The 22,761-nt window shown below is 43.3% G+C and overlaps 1 protein-coding gene across 3 annotated transcripts in view; it reads right to left on the reverse strand.

The window, feature by feature from the left end:
- Positions 1-5,605: 5,605 nt before the first annotated feature.
- Ipo8 (importin 8) overlaps positions 5,606-22,761 on the reverse strand; it is a 68,677-nt gene continuing 51,521 nt past the window's right edge. The window contains exons 20-25 of one of the 3 annotated variants that reach the window (XM_039108919.2): positions 21,313-21,408; positions 19,141-19,361; positions 17,170-17,375; positions 12,038-12,238; positions 9,446-9,562; positions 5,606-7,863 (exon numbers count right to left, since the gene is read on the reverse strand). In XM_039108919.2, coding sequence (XP_038964847.1) covers positions 7,844-7,863; positions 9,446-9,562; positions 12,038-12,238; positions 17,170-17,375; positions 19,141-19,361; positions 21,313-21,408 — 861 coding nt within the window. In that variant the 3' untranslated portion in view covers positions 5,606-7,843. Of the gene's footprint in view, positions 9,563-12,037; positions 12,239-17,169; positions 17,376-19,140; positions 19,362-21,312; positions 21,409-22,761 lie in introns of all 3 variants that reach the window. The other 2 variants (NM_001400882.1, XM_063286698.1) reach the window with 2 other exon arrangements.

Below are 22,761 nucleotides of genomic sequence, written 5' to 3' on the forward strand. Positions count from 1 at the left end.
AGAAGAATCATGGCAGACCAAAGAATGAATACCATAAAAGTCCAACTAACCAATGAGTTTCATTGTGATTACTTACAGGAATGTGGGTAAGGAGTTACTTACAGAAGTAAGTGATCACCACAGCCCACTCTAACATGGGGGACAGCTCACAATTGCTGAGAACCTGGAGCATACTGTACAGCCTCCTGGCAGTTCAACAACTTGGAATGTCCTTGCCAAGTGACTTGTTCTAAACCCCTTCCAGGCATCTCGTCTGGTTTCTGTTTCTTCCTGGCAGCAGTCTCATCTCAAGACTCTTCTGTGCAGCTTGACATGTATAAGAGGGACTCTCAGCTTTTATTGCTTATCTGGCAGGAAGGGGCCTAGTGAATCTGATCAGTTTCAGGGACTTCCTCAAGCCATTGAGTCACCTTCCTGCTTAAAGGCTACTACAGGATGGAGTGTTTCAATCTCAAAAGAAACTGTGACACAACTTCTCACTGTCCAGCTCAGATGAGCTCTCCAAATTTAAACAATCCAAATGTGATCAGAAAACTACAAGAAGGCAGTTCAACAGAAGGCATTAGGAACCACTCATCTTCCCATCTGAACCACATATAAAGCAGTGGGATTTATCTGTTGTAACTGGGAGCTGAGAGTTTATCTAAGGCTTAGAACTGCCACGTTAAGATTTGGACAGTAAACTTGACTAGTTTTGGTCAATTTTAGCAGAAGCTACCTATCTCCCAGCCCCCAGGTCTTAGGGAAGCAGCCACCATGCATGTGTACCCAAAGCTCACAAGCAGCCTATGGAGACGAGGTGGACAATAAGGATCCAGCCCTCCTATATTGGGACCTGTGTTCTAATTGCTAATTGATGCTTCCAATCACAGAGGTACAGATGTTAACTTTTATTTGCCAAAGGTAATTGTCATCTAGGAAGCTTACTGTCTGCCCACATAGGCTTAGTCCTGGAAGCTTCTAGCCTCCATACAATCTAATCTAGGCCTAGACTGTTTTCAGCCTCTGAGATTTACTGCTGAATAAGCTCACCCTTTGTAGCCCTTTCTTATATTTTTGGTTGTGAGCCTAGCCTTTAACGGCTGAGCCATCTCTCCAGCCCGTAGCTCTTTCTGAGCTCTGACTTATTGGTTCAACTCAGCCACTCTGGCTCAAAGTCCTCTCCAAGGTGACCAATTCCAACTCGCTTCTCTCTCAGCTTCTGACCAAATTGCTCTACTTGGCCTCAATCTGTTCTAATCTTCTGGCTTCTTCTCATTCTCTGGCTTGTTCTGTCTTTACCTGTGTCTACACAGGTCTTTCTTCAACCTGTCTCTTTAAACTTTCCTGGAAAACTGACTCCTTCCTCTCTCTGCATTGTCCCATCAAGTAGCTTCCCTATCCTCTCTCTTCTCATGAGTTAGGCACACCTTATTCTCTCAAATCTTTCTCTGATTCGTCACTTTGTCTGTCTGTCAATAGACATCACTTTCAAACGTGGGTGCTTCCTTCTGCCAACTAATTTTACCTTCATTTGGAATTAAAGTTGTGTACTAAGGGTACGTCTGTAGTCCAGCCAGAGGAATTAAAGGTATGTGCTAAGGGCTAAGCCACACCACAATGAGAAACAGTTTTCTTTTCTTCATTAAATAACACAATCTCAGGGTTCACAGTATGATGAAATATCCTGCAACAGACAAGCACGGGAGCTTCTCATTTGGTCAATGGTGACTCTTCTCATTGGAGTTAAAAGGCCAAAACTATTGTCTATTCTGTTCCCCTTTTGGGGCCAGGAATTAAAGACTAAGCTATGTAAAAGCAATTACATATAGGAAAATAGAAAGTCATCATGCATGTACAGGCTAAAAAAAGGTCTAGGAAGGTATAAATTTAGACCTGCACTTCTGAACCATAAACAAGGCAATCTTCATTCCAGTAAAAAAAATGTTAGCGCTGTCAGCATCTTCTGTCTTCTTTTTTTTTTTTTTTTTTTTCTTTTCTTTTTTTCAGAGCTGGGGACCGAACCCAGGGCCTTGCGCTTGCTAGGCAAGCGCTCTACCACTGAGCTAAATCCCCAACCCCATCTTCTGTCTTCTTAAGGACACACTGAAATGATTTTGAACTCAAGACCTATTAGGCTTACCCAATGGCAACAGACTTCTTGTAGAAAAGGACATTTTCATGGCTGAATGACCTTTGCTAGATCTGGTGTAATGAAAGTCTCACAGAGTGAATCTTCTTTTATTTAGTGCATGAATTTTTTGTGTATATTTGTAGGATAACCTCGGGTGTCATCTTCAAGGACAAAATCCACCTCCTTTGAGACAGGGTCTCTTCTTGGCCTGAACTTCACTGGTTAGGCTAGACTGGCTGGCCGTCAAATGTCAGGGATCCATTAGCATAGAGATGAACAGCCCATAGGATCCATCCATATTTTCTATGTGGGTTCTTTCTCTGAAACTAATTGGAGAAAATCACCAACAAATTATATTATTCTACATGCTACTGACCTTTTAAAGTCAAAATAATCTTAAACTGTCATCCTAGTTCCAACCCCCTTGAAAGTTGTTCGCTAAAACAAATAGTCACAAAACCAGACTGAAAAATGATAAACTTGTCTTATCCCTCTTCTAAACACTGTAGATTTTTGAATATGTTAGCTTTTTTCACGAAGCTGTAGATCATTTTGTTGGGGATTGGTTCTAATGCTTTGAATTAATCAGGAGTCTGCATGTCCAAATGCTGAAGGTCCTTATCCCTAATTGATTTTCAATCGATCAATAACGATCCAATGGCCAATGGCTGGGCAGAGAGAGAGGGGCAGAACTTTTAGATTTCATGGGCTAGGACCTGAGATAAAGGAAGAGAAAGAATGCCCATGACCCAGGGGAGGATAGGTCGTAATAGCTACAGGAGAGAAAGCCAACCAGCCATGTAAGAAGCCACTGACCACTTCCCCAACTGGGCCTGGGGTAGCAGAGAAAGGTTTAGGAGTCTCAGGAATAAAGGAGAGGAGCATTTGATAGCAGAGGAAGGTTTAGGAGTCTAAACCTTTGAGCAAGTCACAGTATGTCAAAACTGGCGTGCGTGCGTGTGTTTCATTCGAGAATCCAGACTGCTCCTGGGTGGGTGCGAGGGTGTGATCCGCTGGGAGCCAAAGCAGTAGAGCTAAACTACCACTACATCATTTGGTGTAAGTTTGGTGGTTAGCATCTTTTAAAAACACAGCTTCTTTGGGATAAAAAAACACAGTAACAGAACTTTTTAAGGGCACAAGCCCAATTTTTTGTGTCATTAGAAGACAGAGAAACTTCAAATTGAAGCATTTTCAATAGCAGCTGAGTGTAGTAGTGTTGCTTGTGACTCTGACCAAGACTCTTGGGGGCAGGGGTAAGAAGGCACAGAGTCAAGGACACAGACTCTGGCACTGACTCCGGGAGTCAAGTGGCAAAAGTAGACTCGTTTATTGCAGGAACTGAGCAAACCTTTATACCCCCTCCCAAGTAGCCAGATGTGGCGGTCTCTTTCTTATTGACTGGCTCCATCACCTGGTCAGCAGTCTCTAGCCATGCCAGCAGATTCTAGTTTGGCTCTGAGAAGTATCAACGGTCTATATCCCAGCATTGCGGTCTATATCCCAGCATTGCGGCTAGGCCTGTTTGGCTAAGTTCCTCCTACACAGCATATTCCAGGAAATGGAAAAGGAAATGACAGGGTGATAAGACAACAGAGGGCCAGATCGACCGGGTCATCTTGGAAGGAGACGCTCTCCTCCAGGAGAACTAGTCACTAAGTACCTTCCTCTCCTCACACTCTAATGAGCCTATTAGACACACACAATCTCACCTTTGTATGTTACATGGAGTAGTGTGTGAGCGCAGGAAACCTTGGTTCCTGGGTCACTGTATCAAAAACAACAAACAATTTTGCACTTAATGCAAATTATAAAATAATGAACTTAAGCCAATGACATTACTTGATGAGACCTCAGGGATCTTGGGAGGAAGTGAGTGTATTTTGCATGTAAAAGGGACTTGAGTTAATAGGAGAGTATAGACAATAGTGGACATTTATTATAATAGCCTCAAAAATTGTAACCACCTTTATCCACACTCCTTTGCAATGTGACTTTCTTATTCACTCATCCAGAAGTAGCATTTTATCTTTGTCTGAGCTGGGCTTGTTTTGTATGGTAACAATTCTTCTAATCTGTGAACATGGAATGCCTTTCTACTTTTTGTACCTTCAGTTTCTTTCACCAGTCGTTTATCTTCATTACAGTTTGTTTTCCTTCACAGTTAAACTTACTATAGCTTTTGGAATATTTATTTTTGCAACTTACTGTGACTACTCTGGATTTTTCAGCTAGTTTGTTACTCATGTATCTATGCTAATTTGATAGGTTAATCTTACTCTGGAATTTAACTGAAATTCTTTGTCAGTCCTAGCAGAGTTTTAGTTGTGTCTTAGATTTTTCTTCATGTACAATCATACTGGGCCCCCAAGATAGCTCATCAGGTTAAGGTGATTGCCACCAAGCCCGTGAGACCTACACACACACACAAACACACACACATACTCATACACACACACACACACACACACACACTCATATACACCCACACACACATTCACATACACACACACTCACAAACATACACACTCATACACACATACATGCATACATGCACACACACATACACACACACACACACACACACACACACACACACACACACAGTGTAACAAGAAAATATATGGTGGGGAGGATCTGGAAGGAACTGGAGGAGAGAAAAAGTCATAACCAGAACACACTGTCTGAAAAATATTTTGTCAAAAAAAAAGTTTAAAATATAAAAACCATGCTATTTACAAACAGAAATGAAGTCTTCTTTCTAATTTCAGTGCCCTCTGTTTCTTTCTTTTGCCTTATTTCTCAGGCTAGGCCTTACAGGGCTATTGAAACATCTAAAGTTAGCACCCGTGTCTTAATTCCAGTTCTCAGAAGAAAGGCTTTAACTTCCCCCATTTAATAGTGTCACCTGACCTCAACACAAATGGAACTCTATTGAGGCAAATTCTTGCTGTACTGGACCTTTAACATTCTCATTATTGGAGGACGCTAAATTTTATCCAATACTTTTCCACCTTTAGTGAAAGGACAATGGTTTTGTCCTGTTGGCATGTTAACTTATTTGAACATGCTATTCAATTCAGTTTTTATATTTAAATTTTTTTATTTAAATTATTCATTTATTTTTGAGACAGTCTTACATCACCCAGGCTGGCCTTTAGCTTACTGTGTAGATGAGGATGACCTTGAACTTATGACTTCCTGCCTACTACCAAGTGCTGGGATTACAGGTATATGCAACCATGTCCAGAGAGAAAGGTTTAATGTAGGTTGGCCTCAAACTAGTGTTCCTCCTGTCTGATCCTCTTTACCATTTGCCTACCAGTAAGCACTAGAGTGGCCTGCAGAAGTGCTGCCATGCTCTCCTGTCCATGATGAAACATGTGGGCCCCGACTTCTCCCCTCAGTGCCAACAGCCCCTTGTCCCAGGTTCCTAGGAGTCAGGAAAGCATGGTCAACTCCACATTCCTGAAAACAGTCCATATAGCAGAGTTCAGCTCCTGGGGATTAGCCCACATTTTATTTTACAGTACATTCATAAAAGTTCCTGCATTTCCAAGGTAACCAGATCACATTCCGGTGAGCACTTCAGGTAATAAAAATCATACAATGACTCTGGCTTTAAAAACAAGGTATGGTGATGCGCAGGAATATGTCTTCCCTTCAATACTGCAGATGGCAATTCACCACGAAGTAAGATCTCCAAAGCCCATGCCCCCGGGATCCAGTGTGAAGGCATACTACCTATGTTACAATTAAACCACATAAGACATGGGAGAAAAACGGACCACTTCAGAGCTCTAAAGCCCCCGCAATGCAATCTTCCCCTTCTAACTGCTGGGGGACACGCAGCTTTGGTGCCCTGAAAAATGAGAGACGGCAAAATACAGGGTGATTTCACTCTGAAACACATGGCTTTTCAAAGCTACTTCTGAAAAAAAATTAAATAACCTAAATTAAAAAAAAAAAAAAGAATACAAGTAAGGATTGACAATTCAGGAATCACCCGGAAAATCCTGCCAGTTGCTGATGGAAATTTAAGCTGCAGGTATTTCACACAAACAAAATCTGTATCACATCCAGAAATATTTCGAGTCCTGATAACATATTTTCATTTTGCCGAATGAAAGCACAGTGGTTCATAGTCTGCTTTTGAACAGTTCGGGAAAAGCCATCTGCGACAGTGACGTCATCACTCACCTGTAAACCCAGCTGGCCAAGAGACCAACCCTTGAGGAATTTATGAAAAAGCAACTGAGCCGTAATAAAGACTAAGCCAAGTCAGGCTGGAGAGACTTCAGACCGTGAAGAGCAGATTGTTAGGTTAGAGCTGTCGGGTCTTCTTACTAAATGAAAAGACGTCTACCATTTGTAACGGCTGTAACTCCAAGCCCTGGGAAGCTGAGGGAGGACTGCTGCAAGTCTGAGGTCAGCCTAAGCCACAGAGTGAGTTCCAGTCCAGCCAGAACTACGTAGCAAAACCCACCGGCTGGGTGTGTTAACAGCCATGGGGCTGACTCAGGAGGACTGCAATCTTGAGGTCAACCTGGGTTGCATACAGAAATTGTCTCTCTCTCTCACAAAGAAAGAAGGGAGGGTTGAATGGAGAAAGGAAAAAAATTATAAAATGCTTTGGGCCCTGTCCAACATGGTTGGAATGGTAACTACTGACCGAGCCCCCACCCAGGAGTCACCTTCTGCTTAGAACTTCAGTGTGCTTTCATATTGGGATGCCCACAACCCCTGCAGTATTACTTAAACACATGACCCATAAGACCGTCAGTCTTTCTGCTAAGCCCAGTGACTGACAAGTCCCTGCTGCTGGCTGCCAAGAGGCGGGTGAAGCCTGAAATTAGCAGGTTGTCAATATTATCAATACACTTTCGATCCTGAAAGAATCATCATCCCCCTCAGAGAGAAAATGTGGTGGGAAACTGAATTTAACAGTTCTTAGGATGCCGCAGATGTCTTAGGGAAAATCAGACAGTTCTTAGGATAGCCACAGATGTCTTAGGAAAACCAGACAGTTCTTAGGATAGCCACAGATGTCTTAGGAAAACCAGACAGTTCTTAGGATAGCCACAGATGTCTTAGGTAAAACCAGAGCCACTGCCTGAGTTCCGACCCTTGAAGGAAGCCTTTGGGCACAGGGTGGTCCAAGGGTGCAGGGATGCTTCTGAAGCCAGAGTGAGACCTGCACTAACTGCCTGACGGTCAACTCACAGAGAAAAATGCAGAATGAAATGACATAACCAAGGTTTACAGGATATCTAGAAATATGTTTTATGCTTTAAAAAAAATTGCAATGCACTCCAAAAAAATTGTTTTCTGATTATTCATGTACAACAGAAGGCACTGTTATCTGCATAAATCCACTGATTCTTCATGGCAAAAACCTGAGACATGCGCCAATACAGAACTCTAAACCCTCAGCGTTCAGCCTTCAGAGCGGACGCTCTGTCCTTTCCAATCAATGATTCTGCTTTTTTAAAATTTCATACATTACAGTAGCTGTTAAAAATATATATATTCCAGGGTGAGAAGGGTCAAGGAAAGGGAGAACAGGTCCGTGGCCGCCTGATGCCGACGACTCAGTCCCTTGTTTCCCTCTTGGCCCTCAACCCGTGTACTAAGCAGCAGCGGTGACGCCGATCGGTGCACGGTGGACGCGCCTTCCGGGTGTTGCTGGGCGCAGCTCCAAAATTAAATGCAGAGAAGATGCTCCTGTCCTCAAATGTGGAACTGCCCTGCTATTAAAAAAAAAAAAAAAGTGGGGAGGGAATGATTGCTTCAGGTGAGAGAGTTTAAAGTAACCTTAAAAAAACAGGCTTTTATGATAGTGTACTGTTTTGTTTTGTTCCAGACAGGGCCTCACGTAGCTCAAGCCGGCCTCTAACTTGATATCCAGCTGAGGATGGCTTTCAACTCCTGATTGTCCAGTCTCTACACACCAAGTGCTGGGATTACAGACACCACCCTCCCCTCCCAGGCCTGGTTCCTTTTACAGATTTCAACTTGAAAAGAGGGTGATTCCTGGTATTGGTCTGCCTAACCGGATGCCAGCCTTTATGTTTGACGTGGAAAACCCATTTGCTAGCATAAGAGAAATGTAAACAGTTCTGAAGCTGCAAGCCAATAGCTACAGGCTCCACTCCTCGACGTAGCTAACAAAAGATGTGTCACTCCCCTACCCACGCCCGGATCTAAACACTCCTCACCTAAAACTCCCCATGTCTTCTATTGAAATACTTTCTAAGCACAAGTCTTTCCAATTAACAACCCAGGAGGGAGCTCAGAATCCTAACATTAAACAATTTCTCCTTAAAAACTGAAAATTAACAGTCACCAACACATGAATCCCTACAATTATAAGGACTTTTCCCTGGTTTAGGTCAGAAATGTCCCCTGAAGTCCACATGCTGAACTTCTGTTCCCAGCCTAAGGCACGACTGGGAGGTGGAACCTCTAAGAGGAGAGGCCTCACTGGAGGAAGTGAGGTTACTGGGTATGCTTTTTTAAAGATTTATTTTTGTGTGTATGTGTGTGTATATGTGTGTATGTGCACATGCATACACACATGCACCTGTGTGAGAGGGGTTTATGCCACATGTGTGAAGTGTCCAAGAAGCCAGAAAAGGGCATCACAAAAGGAAACTGGAGCTACAGGTAGTTGTGAGCCACCTGATATGGGTGCTGGGAACCTAACCCAGATTCTATGCAAGAATAGCAATGACTCTTTAATTATTGAGCACCCTTCTCCAGCCCCATGGGGTGTGCTTTTAAAGGAGATACTAGGACCCCAGCCCCATCTCCTCTTTGCTTCCCAGATCCCTGCACACACCTGTAATCTGAGCCCTCAGGGGGGTTGAGGCAGAAGGATAGTTGAGTTTGAAGTTAGTGTGGGGTACACAGTGAGTTCCAGGCCAGCTAAAAAGACAGACAGACATAGGAGAGGGACGGGGAGGAGGAGAGGAAGAAGGGGGAGGGAAGGGGGAGGTGGAGGACAACAACTACTAGGGTTGTAGCTCACTGGGAGATTATTTGCCCAACATGTACAAAGCTCTGAGTTCAAACCCCAGTATCTTGAATAGAGATAAAGAAGAACCATTCAGCCCAGGAGGAGCACAGTAACTCCAGTACATACAGATAAAAATAAGAGGATTACAAGTTCAGGCCAGCCTAGCTACATGGCAAAACCCCGTCTTAAAAACAAAACAAGCACAGCTATGTGACAATGGAATCCTTCATTATCATGAAGGCTGGTCTTCAGCCATTTTAATCAAGTAAGGCAGATGGTGACACACAACTCCAAGTTGGAAAGGAATGGCTGACCTGCCAGTGTCCTTCGGTGCTCTGCCAACGTGTACACCTCCTGTAGCTTTCTCTTCTGATCCTCACTGAGTGGTGCCACCAGCAGCTGGTACCAGGCAGCATCCCGATTCTGCACAGCTACAGCATTTCGTGGGGTTTGGAGGAGAAAAGGTGAGAGAGCCAGTGACCATTATCATCTCAGGATAGGTAAGTAGCATGAACAAATCACAATGAGATTGTGACACAGTAGTAGGCAGGGTCATGAGTCTGATCCTAATAGTCATTTCTGAGGGCCCACTTGATACTCAACTATCAGGAGCCCCAAGGAAAATAACTCTCACGAACCTGTGGTTTCCCAAATTGTCTTCTTCTATCTTCTTCTGGAAGTTTTCCCAGCTACTCCCTAAAATTCTGACACTGGGAAACATCGAGGCTCCCTCATTACCGTCCTCCTTGGGCTCTTCTTACTGCCTTCCCCGCCGGCTCAGTTTCTGCACTGTGGGCCCAACACACCCTTCCCTTCTTTTCCTGGACTTTTCCAGCTAAATACTTCAAATTTAGCACAACTGAAACAAAGTTTAACATTTTCCTCTAAATGCTTGCAATCTCCCATTTTCCTCGCTAGCTCTATTGGCCTCTTAGGAAATCACTACAAACACTTCACATCTGTAGCCATGCCCAGCCCACATCCGGTCCTCTGCCTGTCTCTTAAAGTCCTCTACCTACAGGCTCCCCCCATCCAGTTCCATAGTTCCATTGCTAGTCCTGATCTAGCAATCTCACATTGCCTGCGCTCCTCCAGATTTTGCACTTTGACCGAATTGTCCCACAAGTAAACTACCACATAAGGTCAACAGCTTTTGGGAAAACACTCCACTCTGCACTGGGCAAAGGGCTCATATCCAAGGCAGCCACCCTTGGTCCTGCCCTCCTTCCTAGGGATTTCTCAGAGGCTTTTTTCCTGGTGGTCTGTCCAAGCTTGTCTGCAGATGGCCATAACCCCACCGGAGGAGCTTCTAAACTGGAGACTGAAAAACTGCTGAGGTGGTCAGGATGCACACCATGTCTACTGACAGCCACCCTGAAGCACACTTTCCAATTTCTATCTCTACAGCTGGCTTTCAGAATACTTCTATACTTGTGGCAAAATTAAATAATGGTGGTGTGTTATGTTGGCATTGCATAGTTGGGAAAAATACTGCACACACATGAGAATCTTAAGCATCTAACAGTAGAAGTAACAGAACCACAGAAACATTATTGAACCATAAAATGAATAATAGATATTATTTAATTTCTTCTAGTGCAACTATTAGACTAATAATTTGCTAAGTGTTTCATTGGCTTATTCCTCAGTTTTATCTGTAGGAAACAAGTGAAGTCCTGAGTCAAATGTGTGTCACTGACATGAGTTCAGCCATGTCAAGGACTCCAGTGCCTCAGTCCTATGGGAAGGCAAAGTTTTCTATGAATGAGGCTCAGAGAATGGCAAAGCCTCCCTTGAGTCCATGTGCAAATATTGACGGTGTGTGCAGAAAATGTCCACCATAGCTCCTCTTAACTCCTGCCACCCAGTGTTTGCAACCTGAAGATGCTCCTTCAGAGGAAGAATTTATTCTACGCAGATGAGCTAAACCTGCCTCCTTGTTCAGCTGTACATAAAAAACTCTCCTCCCTCTTCAACTGATTGCAATAAACTCGCTGAGCTTCCGGGGTGCTGCAGCCTCTTTATCGGAGAGCGCATCCCACCTGATCCCAATTTCTTTGTGTGTCTGTGTCTGTCATTTCTCCATTCTGCCACAGTGGCACGGAGCCTGTGCTTCCCATTCACATCTCCCACTGTATACAAGGCCTTCCGACACATGGCTTTAAGGAGTCTCATCACTTATAATCCCATCTCATCCCATTTAAAACCATTCCTTGGCCTGTGCTCTGTCAGAACCGTAACACCTCTGGTCACGGCAGTCCATTTTCCTAACAGTTGTGATATGCTGTGGAAAATGGAAATTCTGAGTCTGTTCTGTATGTGGCATGAAACTGTGAGTCGGTGGAACTAAGGACTACGAGCGTCTGGTCACCTGAGTTCTTAAGGAAATTTGCTAAGTCTGAGTCTGGAGCACGACTGGAGTAAGTTCAAAGAGAAAGAGTATGCGGCTCTTCATGTGGGTACGAGGACACAATGTGGCTCTTGGGTACCTGCACACAGTGTGGCTCTTCAGAGTTTTCGTACACATGCTAAGAACTGAACTGTCTCTATATTCTGCTCATCAACCAATGAAGTCTCAGTTGTGACAGAGATGGGGGCTTGATAAATAACTGATAAATAACTCCTTTAAAGGTGACCTGCAGGCTCACCCTGATGCTGATGCTACAGCAATGGAACTTAGGACAGCCTTTGCGTGTGTTATTATGCTAACTTTTTTCACTTGATGTATGTTTGGTTATTTCTAAAAGGAAAGATAAAAAGATAAAATTCTAAAAGTCTATACCAATACAGTGGTGGTGGTGGTGGGGATCCCCAAACAACTTCTAACAGGAAGAAATCTAAGATGTTTGAAAGCATAACTTCAGATTGGAGAATGGGGTCAGGGGGAATGACAAGAGAAGACGTACTCAGCAGAGCTTGTGTGAAAAACTGGTACTCATCCACGCTGTTGTCGAGGTCCAGTGGGGTGCTGAAGCCCTCGAGGGCTGTCTCCTCCACCACTTCTTCATCCCAGTCGTCATCCTCCTCCTCCTCGCCTCTGCAGATCTGTGACTGCATAGCTTGAGCGTTTACACTTGTCTCCTCCTCCTCCTCACTGGAAATCTCCTCTGGGGGCCATTAATTATGTGAAAGGATGAGAAACAAGGATTACAAAACACTGTGAAAACATGAAGCCACCACAGAATCCATCTACAGTTGTAAACTTTATCTCTGCTGCAGTAGTTGACTGGCCTCGCCCTCTTCAGCTCAATGATTCAGGCTGAACACTGCAGATGCTGCACCATGGCCACCCTAGGAACGTATGAGTACTGTCTAACTGCAGATTCTCCCTGTTCTTCTGATGGGAATTAGTACCAATGACCAATAAATGTAGAAAAACATTAAACAACCATAGCCATCGGGGAAATGCAACTCAACACTGAGTTTCCATTTCAGCCCTGTCAGAAGGGCAGCCATTAAGAAAACAAACAACAGGAGTTGGAGTGATGGCTCAGTGACTCCTCTGCCATAGGATCCAGGTTCTAATCCCAGCACCTACATGGGGGCTCACACCCATTCATAACCCCAGTTCTAGGGAGTCCTCTTCTGACCAGTGTTAGACAAAAATAAATAAATAAATAAATAAATAAATAAATAAATAAATAAATCTTAAAAATTAAAAAAATTAAAAAGAAAACAAAAAATAATGTTGGTGATGATGAGAGAAAAAGAGAAAGAACCCTTCTGCTTCACTATTGGGAATGTAAAATAATCCAATCATTAGAAAGTCAGTAATGAAAATTGTTCAAAAAAATTAAAAATAAAACTTCTAGCCAAGTGTGGGGGGCTCAGGGTTATAGTCCCAACACTAGGAGATAGAGGCAGGAGGATCACTGCGAGTTCAAAGCAACTCTTCACCTACATAGTGAGGTCTAGAACAGTGATAGCTACACTCCAAATCAGGCTGGTAAATGCACTTGCTGAGTACGTCTGACGACCCGAGCTCAGTCCTTAACCCTCACAAAGGGAGCAGACACACAGATGCAGACGCACACACACACACACACACACACACACACACACACACACACACACACAAATTAAAATTTTTAAAATATACTTTTGAAAAAACACCTAAACCAACCAATCAGTCAATATCCCATATGATTCAGATATATCATTTATGGATTAAATACCTAAAGAATCAAAGCCATCTACTACAGAAAAATCTACATACCCAAGCTCAAGGCAGGCATCAGTATTCACAATAGCCAAACAATGACATCAGCCTAGGTGCCCCTCAACAAATAAATGCATAAAGAAACTATGGCAAAAATAACAACATAACACAGAGTAAACACATGCCTGTAAACACAGTACCAGCGAGGCTAGGACAGAAGTATTCCTGTGTGTGTGAAGCCAGCCAGGACTAGGTAACAAACCATGCCTCAAAAAAAAAAAAAAAAAAAAAAGAAGGGGAGGAGGAAGAAGAAGATAGAAAGAAGAAGAGAAGGAAGAAAAGGAAGAGAAGAAGAGGAGGAGGAGGGGTGTGAAGAACATAACTTACAGGAAACAGATGCACTGGAGACCATCACGGTCAGTGAAATAAGCCATCTCATTTAAAAACAAACCATCACTTTTTCCCTTCGCAGATGTACCAGGGTGGGAAGAACAGTAAGGACATGAAAGTAAAGAGGAACTACTCAGAGTGTGGAGGGCAATGGGGAGGGAGATGAGGATGCCCAGGAATAACAGGTGACATTGGTCACAACCCAGCATATGCTTGTATAGAAATACCTCAACGACACATCCGCCCCAACAATCAATATGTTAATAGCAATCAATACAAGCCAGGCTTAGTATCGCTGGGCTGTAATCCCAGAGCTGGAGACAAGAGGGTGGCAGGGTTATGAGTTTGGGACCCGTCTAGCTGAACTGCAAATCTGACAGCAGCAGCTTGATCTTTGACTCCCCAACCTTCAAAGCAATGACAAGGTTTCTGTTGTTCTAAGTTGTGGTCAAATGTCAAGTGACCCACACAACACAGGCCCTTCTACACAAGGCCTTCCCAATAGTAAAAACAAGACAAGATCGACAAGGCGGCTTTATGGATAAAGCAAGAAACCACGGTTTGGAAACAAGCAGATGGCACAGATGTAATTACTAAGACAGGAAAAGCACCTCGGCCAGTTCATCATTCCACGTCAGTATGAAGAAAGTCAACAAGTCCAGGGCATTCCCTCTCGACCACACTAGTCATGAACCAATAAATAGTTTAAAAAGCAAGAAATTATAAAGATAATAAGCTGAAAAACAGTTCTATAGGGTTTTTTTTTGTTTTTTTGGGTTTTTTTGTGTGTTCTTTTTTTTTTTTTTCAGAGCTGGGGACCGAACCCAGGGCCTTGCGCTTCCTAGGTAAGCGCTCTACCACTGAGCTAAATCCCCAGCCCCCAGTTCTGTAGTTTTTAGCATATGTTCATTCAAAGGAAAAAATAGGAGGACAGGGAAGGAAGAGGAAGGAAGTTACTTCAAAAGATCTACTTAAGCTTGCAGAAAGATCAATTCATGCCGAGGTGGGATATGAGTGATTTAAAACTCCTTGTATATTAATGCTATAGGATGATTCCTATTTATTGATGAAAATATCTTAAATCTAAACTTGTGGAAATCACGGAATTTAGCATGTAAAATATAGATGTACATTTTATGGAAATTCTGATATTTCTCAACTAACAAAGTGTCTGGTTTGTTTTGGTTTTTCTATTGTTTTTTTTGTTTGTTTGCTTGTTGTTTGGGGGTTTTTGGTTTTGTTTTGTTTTTTGAGACAGGATTTCTCTACGTAGTCCTCACTGACCAGGAACTAACTCTGTAGACCAGGCTGGCCTCAAACTCAAGAGATCTGCCTTCCTCATCCTCCACAATACCAGGATTATAGGTGTGTGCCACCCGGCTCAAAGTGTCTGTCTTTAACAAGAGAAAACAACTTCATTGGAGCTGGATAATGCAACTTCCTGGGTTCCCAAAAGTAGTTTCGTGTCTTCTTATTAGACAAATAACCATGTAATAATATTCTTTGCTTGTTTGCAATAGGGTATCTCCAGGCAGCCTGGACTATCCTGCAACTCCCTGTATAGACCAGCCTGGCTCTGAATTTATATAGATGTGCCTGCCTCTGCCTCCCAAATGCTGGGACTAGAGGTGTGCATCATCACACCAGGCTCCATCAAATATCCTTGATGCTGACAAGTACTTTTGAAGTGGTAGAGATCAAATTACAGGAGTTGTACATGCTAGGTAAGTGCTCTACTGCTGAGTTAGCCCCAAGGGTAACAACCTTACCCTGACCATTTTTATTGCATTTATGTATGTGTCTGCACATGTGTGCAAGCCAGAGTACAACTGGCAGGAGTCAGTTCTTTCCTTCTGCCAGGTAGGTTCTGGAGCTTGAACCCAGGTCATAAGGCTTGGTAGTAAGCACCTTTACTCACTGAAACACCTTGTCAACCCTGTGATTCTGGTTTTGTTTGTTTGTTTGTTTGTTTTGTTAAGATTTATTTATGTATCTGAGTTCACTGTAGCTGTCTTCAGACACACCAGAAGAGGGCATCAGATCCCATTACAGATGGCTGTGAGCCACCATGTGGCTGCTGGGAATTGAACTCAGGACCTCTGGAAGAGCAGTCAGTGCTCTTAACCGCTGAGCCATCTCTCCAGCCCTGTGATTCTTGATGGCTAAATTGCCTGCATTTATGCATTTTATTCTAAGTTTCTTTAAACCTTAAATAACTCAATATTATAATCTTTGAAGATGAATTACCCAAAAACCATTAAGAAAAGGATCAATCTCTATAAACTCTTGAACTGACACTTAATCTAGGGAGTCAATTCAGTTAATGGTAGCTACCTTTAGTTACACCATGAAAGTAAGTCTTGTTGCTGATTCACAGTCAAGACCGCCTGACTCTCTAACACACAGACTTATCAAGAGAATTCATAGTCAAGACCGCCTGACTCTCTAACACATAGACTTATCAAGATAATTCATAGTCAAGACCGCCTGACTCTCTAACACACAGACTTATCAAGATAATTCATAGTCAAGACCGCCTGATTCTCTAACACACAGACTTATCAAGAGAATTCATAGTCAAGACCGCCTGACTTTCTAACACACAGACTTATCAAGAGAATTCATAGTCAAGACCGCCTGATTCTCTAACACATAGACTTATCAAGAGAAAAACACATCTACTAGGGTCCATTTAGAAGTCACTGAGAGTTTTCAGTGTCAAGAGGAGCACAGATCTAAATATATCCTACATGATGAAATGTGTAAGTCACCCAAGCCCCAGTTTAAATGGGTCAAAGGCCAGAGAATGTCAATCTGTTTAATGACTCCAAACAGGCTACAGTTTAAAGAAAACACATGCTGAAATCAAAATCTGAGTCAGAAACGACAGTGTGCACACACAATCCCAGTGCACAGGAGACTAAAGCAGGAATGTCGTAAGCTTAAGGTTAGTCTGAGCTACAAAGCAAGGCCTAGCTCAAAAAAGCACTGGGTTGTGGAGATGGCTCGGTAGGTAAAGGCGCTTGGCCTGGAAGCTGAGTTCAATCCCCGGGACTCAGGTGGGAGCAGAGAACAAACTCTTGTAAATTGTTCGCTGACATCCGCACACATGCGTACCCAAACAAGTACATATTTTTTAACTTTTTTAAAGCAAAGTATGGGTCTGGAGAGATAGCTCTGTGGTTAAGAGCAGTGGCTGTTCCACAGACAACCCGGATTTGGTTCACAGCACTACATGGTGGTTCACAGCAATCTGAATTCCAGTTCTAGGAAATTCTACACTTTCTTCTGGCCTATACAGGTCCTAGGCACACATGTGGCGCACATACATACATATATACATATATACATACATACATACATACATACATACATACATACATAATGGCAATCACCCATGCACATAAAATAATTTAATTTTTATAATAAATTAATCAATTTTTAAAAGCAAAACCAACTATAGTACAAATCATGAGTAGAAGACTTTACCATTTTCCTCTATGTCAGCTTTCTCTGCCTTTGAGTGATTTTCACGGTTTACTGTTTGTCGTGTAGCACAGACCTGCTTCAGGCCAAGGAAAAGGAAGAGAATGGAGGGGAGGATCTGTGCAGCCACAGCATCCACGGCAGGAGGTCGGTTCTGCAGCTCCAAGAGCACGCTTAGTCCTATTATACACATCTTCCGGTCATGGTGTCTGCAAAACGTGGAAAACGTGCAGATGCGGTCACAAAGCACCAACTCGGAGCAGTGGTTCTCACCCTTCCTGATGCTGCAACCCTGCATGACTTCCTCATGCTCTGCTGATCCCAACTATTGCTACTTCATAACTGTCATGTGCTACCGTTATAGATCATAATTAAGTATTTTTGGAGATATTTAGTCATAGTTCACAGGTTGAGTATCACAGCTCTAGAAAAACTTAAAGCAATTGAAGCCCGTGTAAACCAAATTCTACAAACAGACCAACGGTTATCACCAAAGACTTGTGGGGAGAGTCAGGTGTGGTGGCTCAAACCTATAATCCCAGCACTGAGGAGGCTGAGACAGGGGCAATGTAAAGTCAAGGTGAACCTGAACTATAGAGCAATTTCAAGATCAGCCTAGGCTCTATAAAAAGACTTGGCTTCAGGAGGGGGAAAGGGCTTATAGGAGTCTGCCATTAGCATTTACCCTTGCTATAATACCACTTATGATTAATGAAAGAGCTGTATCCGAATGTTGGTATAATGAGGTTTGCTAGAGCAGAAATGGCTCCTTGACAGCATACAATTTCTATACAATGGGAAAAGTGAAGGGCTCTCCATACTGTGCTCCCTTAGCCTGGTCCTCAGGGTTTCTTGGCAGATATGCTCCATCTACACCAACCCAGGGTGCCAAAAGCTGTTTCATCTGGTGTGCTGACCTGGCTAACCATACATACATCTGCCATCAGTCTTTGCCATAACAGAATAAAAAAAAATTAATTCCAAAGGAAAAATGATTGGTTAATTTAGACACATTTGTCTATGAAATATTTCTTTTGTTTTAAAATATCAAAATTAAAAGACAAAAGTTAGGAGGAAACAAGCTCAGTGAGTAAGAGCAACTGCTGTTCTTCTAGAGGACCTGAGCTTGAGTCCCAGCACCCACGACAAATGGCTTAGAATCACCTACAACACCAGCTCCAGGAGCTCCAATACCTGTTCCAGGAGCTCCAACACCTGCTCCAGGAGACCCAACACCTGCTCTAGGAGGTCCAACACCTGCTCTAGGAGATCCAACACCTGCTCTAGGAGATCCAACACCTGCTCTAAGAGACCCAACACCTGCTCTTAGGAGACCCAACACCTGCTCTAGAAGACCCAACACCTGCTCTAGAGACCCAACACCTGCTCTAGAAGACCCAACACCTGATCTAGGAGACCCAACACCTGCTCTAGGAGACCCAACACCTGTTCTGGCCTCTGAACATACCCAAACATGCATAGAGTACACATGGCATGCCTCCACAGAGATACACACATATACATGAATAAAAATAAATCTTAAAAGCTCGGTACTCAGAAGGCAGAGGCAGGAGGATCAGGTGTTCAAGGCCAGCTTGGCCACATGAGATCAGTCTTGAAAAGAATAAAGTTAGAACTTACACTAAACACTATATTCTATATCTTTCCATCAGGTTATACTTCTAATCCATATTTCCTAATTATGTGGACTGGAGTGATGGCTCAGCAAATAAAGGTGCTGCTTTAAGAATGCTTTTAGAACAGACTCCTAAAAGCTGTCCTCAGAAATGCACATGCCATGATATAAGTCTGCCCCCACAGACAAAATAAATAATTTTTTAAACATTCTTAATCTTCAAAAATCTAAATAGTACACTTAAAGGTCCCCGAGTTATAAAGATTATCTCACAACACACCTCTGTGTACTACAAAGTAGATTTCCTGCAACAGCAAAGCAATGTAAAAGGCACTCACCCAAGGAAGTAATCGGTGTCGCTCATCCACTGGTTTATAAACTGCGACGTGACAGGTCCTGGGTTGTGTGGCAGCTGGACTCGCTCCAGTGTGTGGAACAGCAGTTCAGGGCTGTAGTAAAGGGCCGCAATGGCCACCTGAAGACACATTGTGCGCAGCTCACTCGTCTTGACCCCGCGGGTTAACCTCTCCAAGACGAGTTGAATGAACAGTGGGATACACTAGAGGATAGGATTGAAGCAAGAGTCACCCACACACAGCGGCCAGGAGACTCCCTGTATCACCAATAACTGAGTCCTTGTGACAATAAGTGTTTGCTTATTTCAATTAGGAGACTTTTAAAGACCTACATTTCCACCAAACTCAGAGACTAAGGAGACAAAGAGTAATAGTTGAAGACGTCGCCTCCCTCTTACATCCACACTGGAGCCACTGGAGATTGCCTATGAGCTCGTCCCTTAAAACAGTTCACTCACTCAGCCCCTTCCATGCTTAAGGTAAGTGACAAATTTGGGATTTAAATGAGCAAGAGTGTGACATGATTGGTTTGTCTCCTGAAAAACAAAATCCTACAGATACACCTGAAAGCTCAAAAGTGCTAAAAAAAAGGAGTGCGGGTCTCAAGTCCTCTGACCACAGTGCTAGCCCTGCACTGGCTTCCCATTTAGATACTAAGTGTTCTTTGATTGGGTCGTATCGTATTTGTCTGATATATTAAAAATCATAAGCCACAGTGAAATGATATCTACTATCAGATATATGTAAAGCCACCAAGCGTTAGCCCTAACCCTTTAAATTTTAAAATTAATATAACAATCATTCCTTTCTGACTTTCGACTGATGACTTAGAAAAAAATTCATAGAAATATTTTATCTAATAAATAATGAATAAATGAAAGATCATCAGCAACAGCCCTCACATCACAGATAAGATATATTGCCCTCCTGGTAGAAATAGCTCACAGTGACCTCTGAAGTATTCTCTTCTGAAAGTGAAACCTGATTCTGACCAGCCTGTAACTCAACAGCAGCTGACAGGAAACACAGAGAAGTGTAAAGTCGGGTGAGACCTGTGTCCATGCCAAAATTCAATCACCTACCGTCCTCCACTCCTTAGCACAGTCTCAAGCCTCCCAGTTCCTCTGCAGCCCAGGTCAAATACAAACCCACGGCACTATGCTGCAAATTCTTACTGACTGTACAGGGGCCGGTCCAGATGAAGGAACTCTTCAATTCCTTCCTAATAACCACATCTGTCCAAACTGAAGCTGTCACCTTTTCCCACATCACATACAACTCCAAGTCAGTGATGAGCTGGTTGTCATACAAGTTTCCACATTCCCTCTTTCTGCCTCAAGCCATGTGCCTGTATTAGCATTATCTAAACAGCACTTTCAGGACAATCAGTATGGCCCTGGAGTTTAGAAAGCAAAACCACTCATATTTAACTTGGAAATAATACAAATACACCTTCCCAGACACACGCCAGTGGGCACACAATAAAATCTGTTGACTTTTGCCTGGCCCATTTTCCCCTTGATCTGACCTTAGGAAACTTTTTGTTTTATGAACTCTATCACCACTTATAGACAGGAAGTGTGGGTTGCGTAACTCTGCCTCCATATGCTGCTGCCCATTAGCTTCCCCACCCAGGGAAGATCCTGCAGGCAAACCTACACTCTTGTCCTTTACCCAGCTCTCTCCTCTAATGCCTTCTCTTTTCTGATGCTTCCTACGCAATCTCCTGCTATATATAATCTGATGTTTCTGACACCATCTCCTGCTTCACAATCACTGCTTTCCTCACACCTACACCAGCCGCTGCTTCCTTGCCCAACTGCAGAAGACTTATCCATTGGTAGCACGCTCAGCAACCTTCGACCTTGCCATTTTTCCACTCAAGGTTCTCTGTTTAACCAATTGCTCAGACCCATGTGACCTCTATTACACATGTGCCTGTTTGTTCTCTGTTACTGCTTATTAAACATCATTGTTGTAAATGTTTCCGAGTCGGTTTTTTTTTCTATTATTCAAACAGGATTTGCACCCCACCAGCAGGCACAAACTCTGGCTGCCTTTTTAATTTTCCATCAAACATAAGTAGAATATCAATCAAGCACAGGCATTTCTTTATGTAAGTGTCCGGGAGGATGCTTTTCTGCCATGTATCACCTGATCAATTCCCCTTCCTTTGCACTGAAGAATGATGACTTCCAAGAGTTTTGCAGCGTAGCACTCGGCATCCTCCCCTGACTCTCCACACAGCACCTAGAGAGACAAGTTAGCTCAGCATGAGTGCCACAGGGAAGTCCATGACACCACAGGAAGCAAACCCTGTGAAGTCAGTCAGAAATGAGTTTTGCTGTTACAGGATCTCTACGTAGCTCTGGCTGGCTTAGAGCTCACCATGTGAACCACTAAGATCAGGCTCAGAGAAGTCTACCTGCCTCTGCCTTTCAAGTGTTGGGATTAAAGGCCAGCCATCACATTGAACAGGGATCACTGACTTTAGAAGAGCAACTTTCTGGGCAGGTCTGGTGGTACACACCTTTAATCCCAGCACTGGGAGACAGAAGCAGACAGATCTTTGTTTTCGAAAAGGCAAAGAAACAAGACATATCTTGTAATTTACAGATAGACTGTGGAGCCACACACCTGACTTCAAACACGGTTCCAGCACAGGAGCTCTGAGACCTAGAACAATTTACCAAGCAGCAGGCCCAGGGATGAAAGTGGGGCTCCCTAACATCGTATAAGTTAAATACGGTAACATGCAAAAAGGCTCAGAACAGTTGCTAAGCAAGAGATGAGGTCTTCAGAGGTGTAGCAGGTCTCCTCTAGACAATCCCAAGAAACTCATTAGGTTGGGGAGGAGAAGATACAAACATTCTTAGAAGCAGGCATGGTGAACACACACAAGACACTAGTCAGGAAGAGATGGCATCTCTGGGAGGTGGAGCTAGTGCGCACGCACTCGAGCACAGACACACACACACACACACACACACACACGCACACTTACACACACGATTACACAGGAAACATCTGGTGCACTTCAATAGTAATAAATATGAATAGTATTAAAACGAAGAAAATGAAGTATGTCACCTACTTGACAGGAACAATGCTGTGAACACTGCCTTCTCTGTGTCTGCTATACAGAACACTGAGTTCCTGAGGGCACACACGCAACTGCTGTACACAGCAGCTTTCCTTCCCCCTTGTCCCTATAACTGAGGGCTGAGGCATGAAGACTGACAGGTGGATAAAAGTGTTTTACAGAGAGAGCTACAGGCGTTTTTAAAATCTGAGCTTAGAGAAGACATTTGTACAACTTTGGAAGCTCTTTATAATTTAAGTGGGACCCAAACCAGATGCACTGATTACCAGTTTATAGCTCTTACCAGCCCCCTGAGTCACCTCCCTGCTAATGAGAACCATGCTGCACCACAGCTATTTCCCGCCCCCAACTCCATGGCCTAACCTTTTGGTTTCTGGCTATTTGAGCTTTCCACAGTTTGTCTGCCAGATTGATGCATTACAAATTTACATACATATACGTACACGTGCGCGCGCATACACACACACACACACACACACACACACACACACACTTCCTTG

Source organism: Rattus norvegicus, chromosome 4 (assembly GCF_036323735.1).
Source record: "Rattus norvegicus strain BN/NHsdMcwi chromosome 4, GRCr8, whole genome shotgun sequence".
Classification (NCBI taxonomy): Eukaryota; Metazoa; Chordata; class Mammalia; order Rodentia; family Muridae; genus Rattus; species Rattus norvegicus.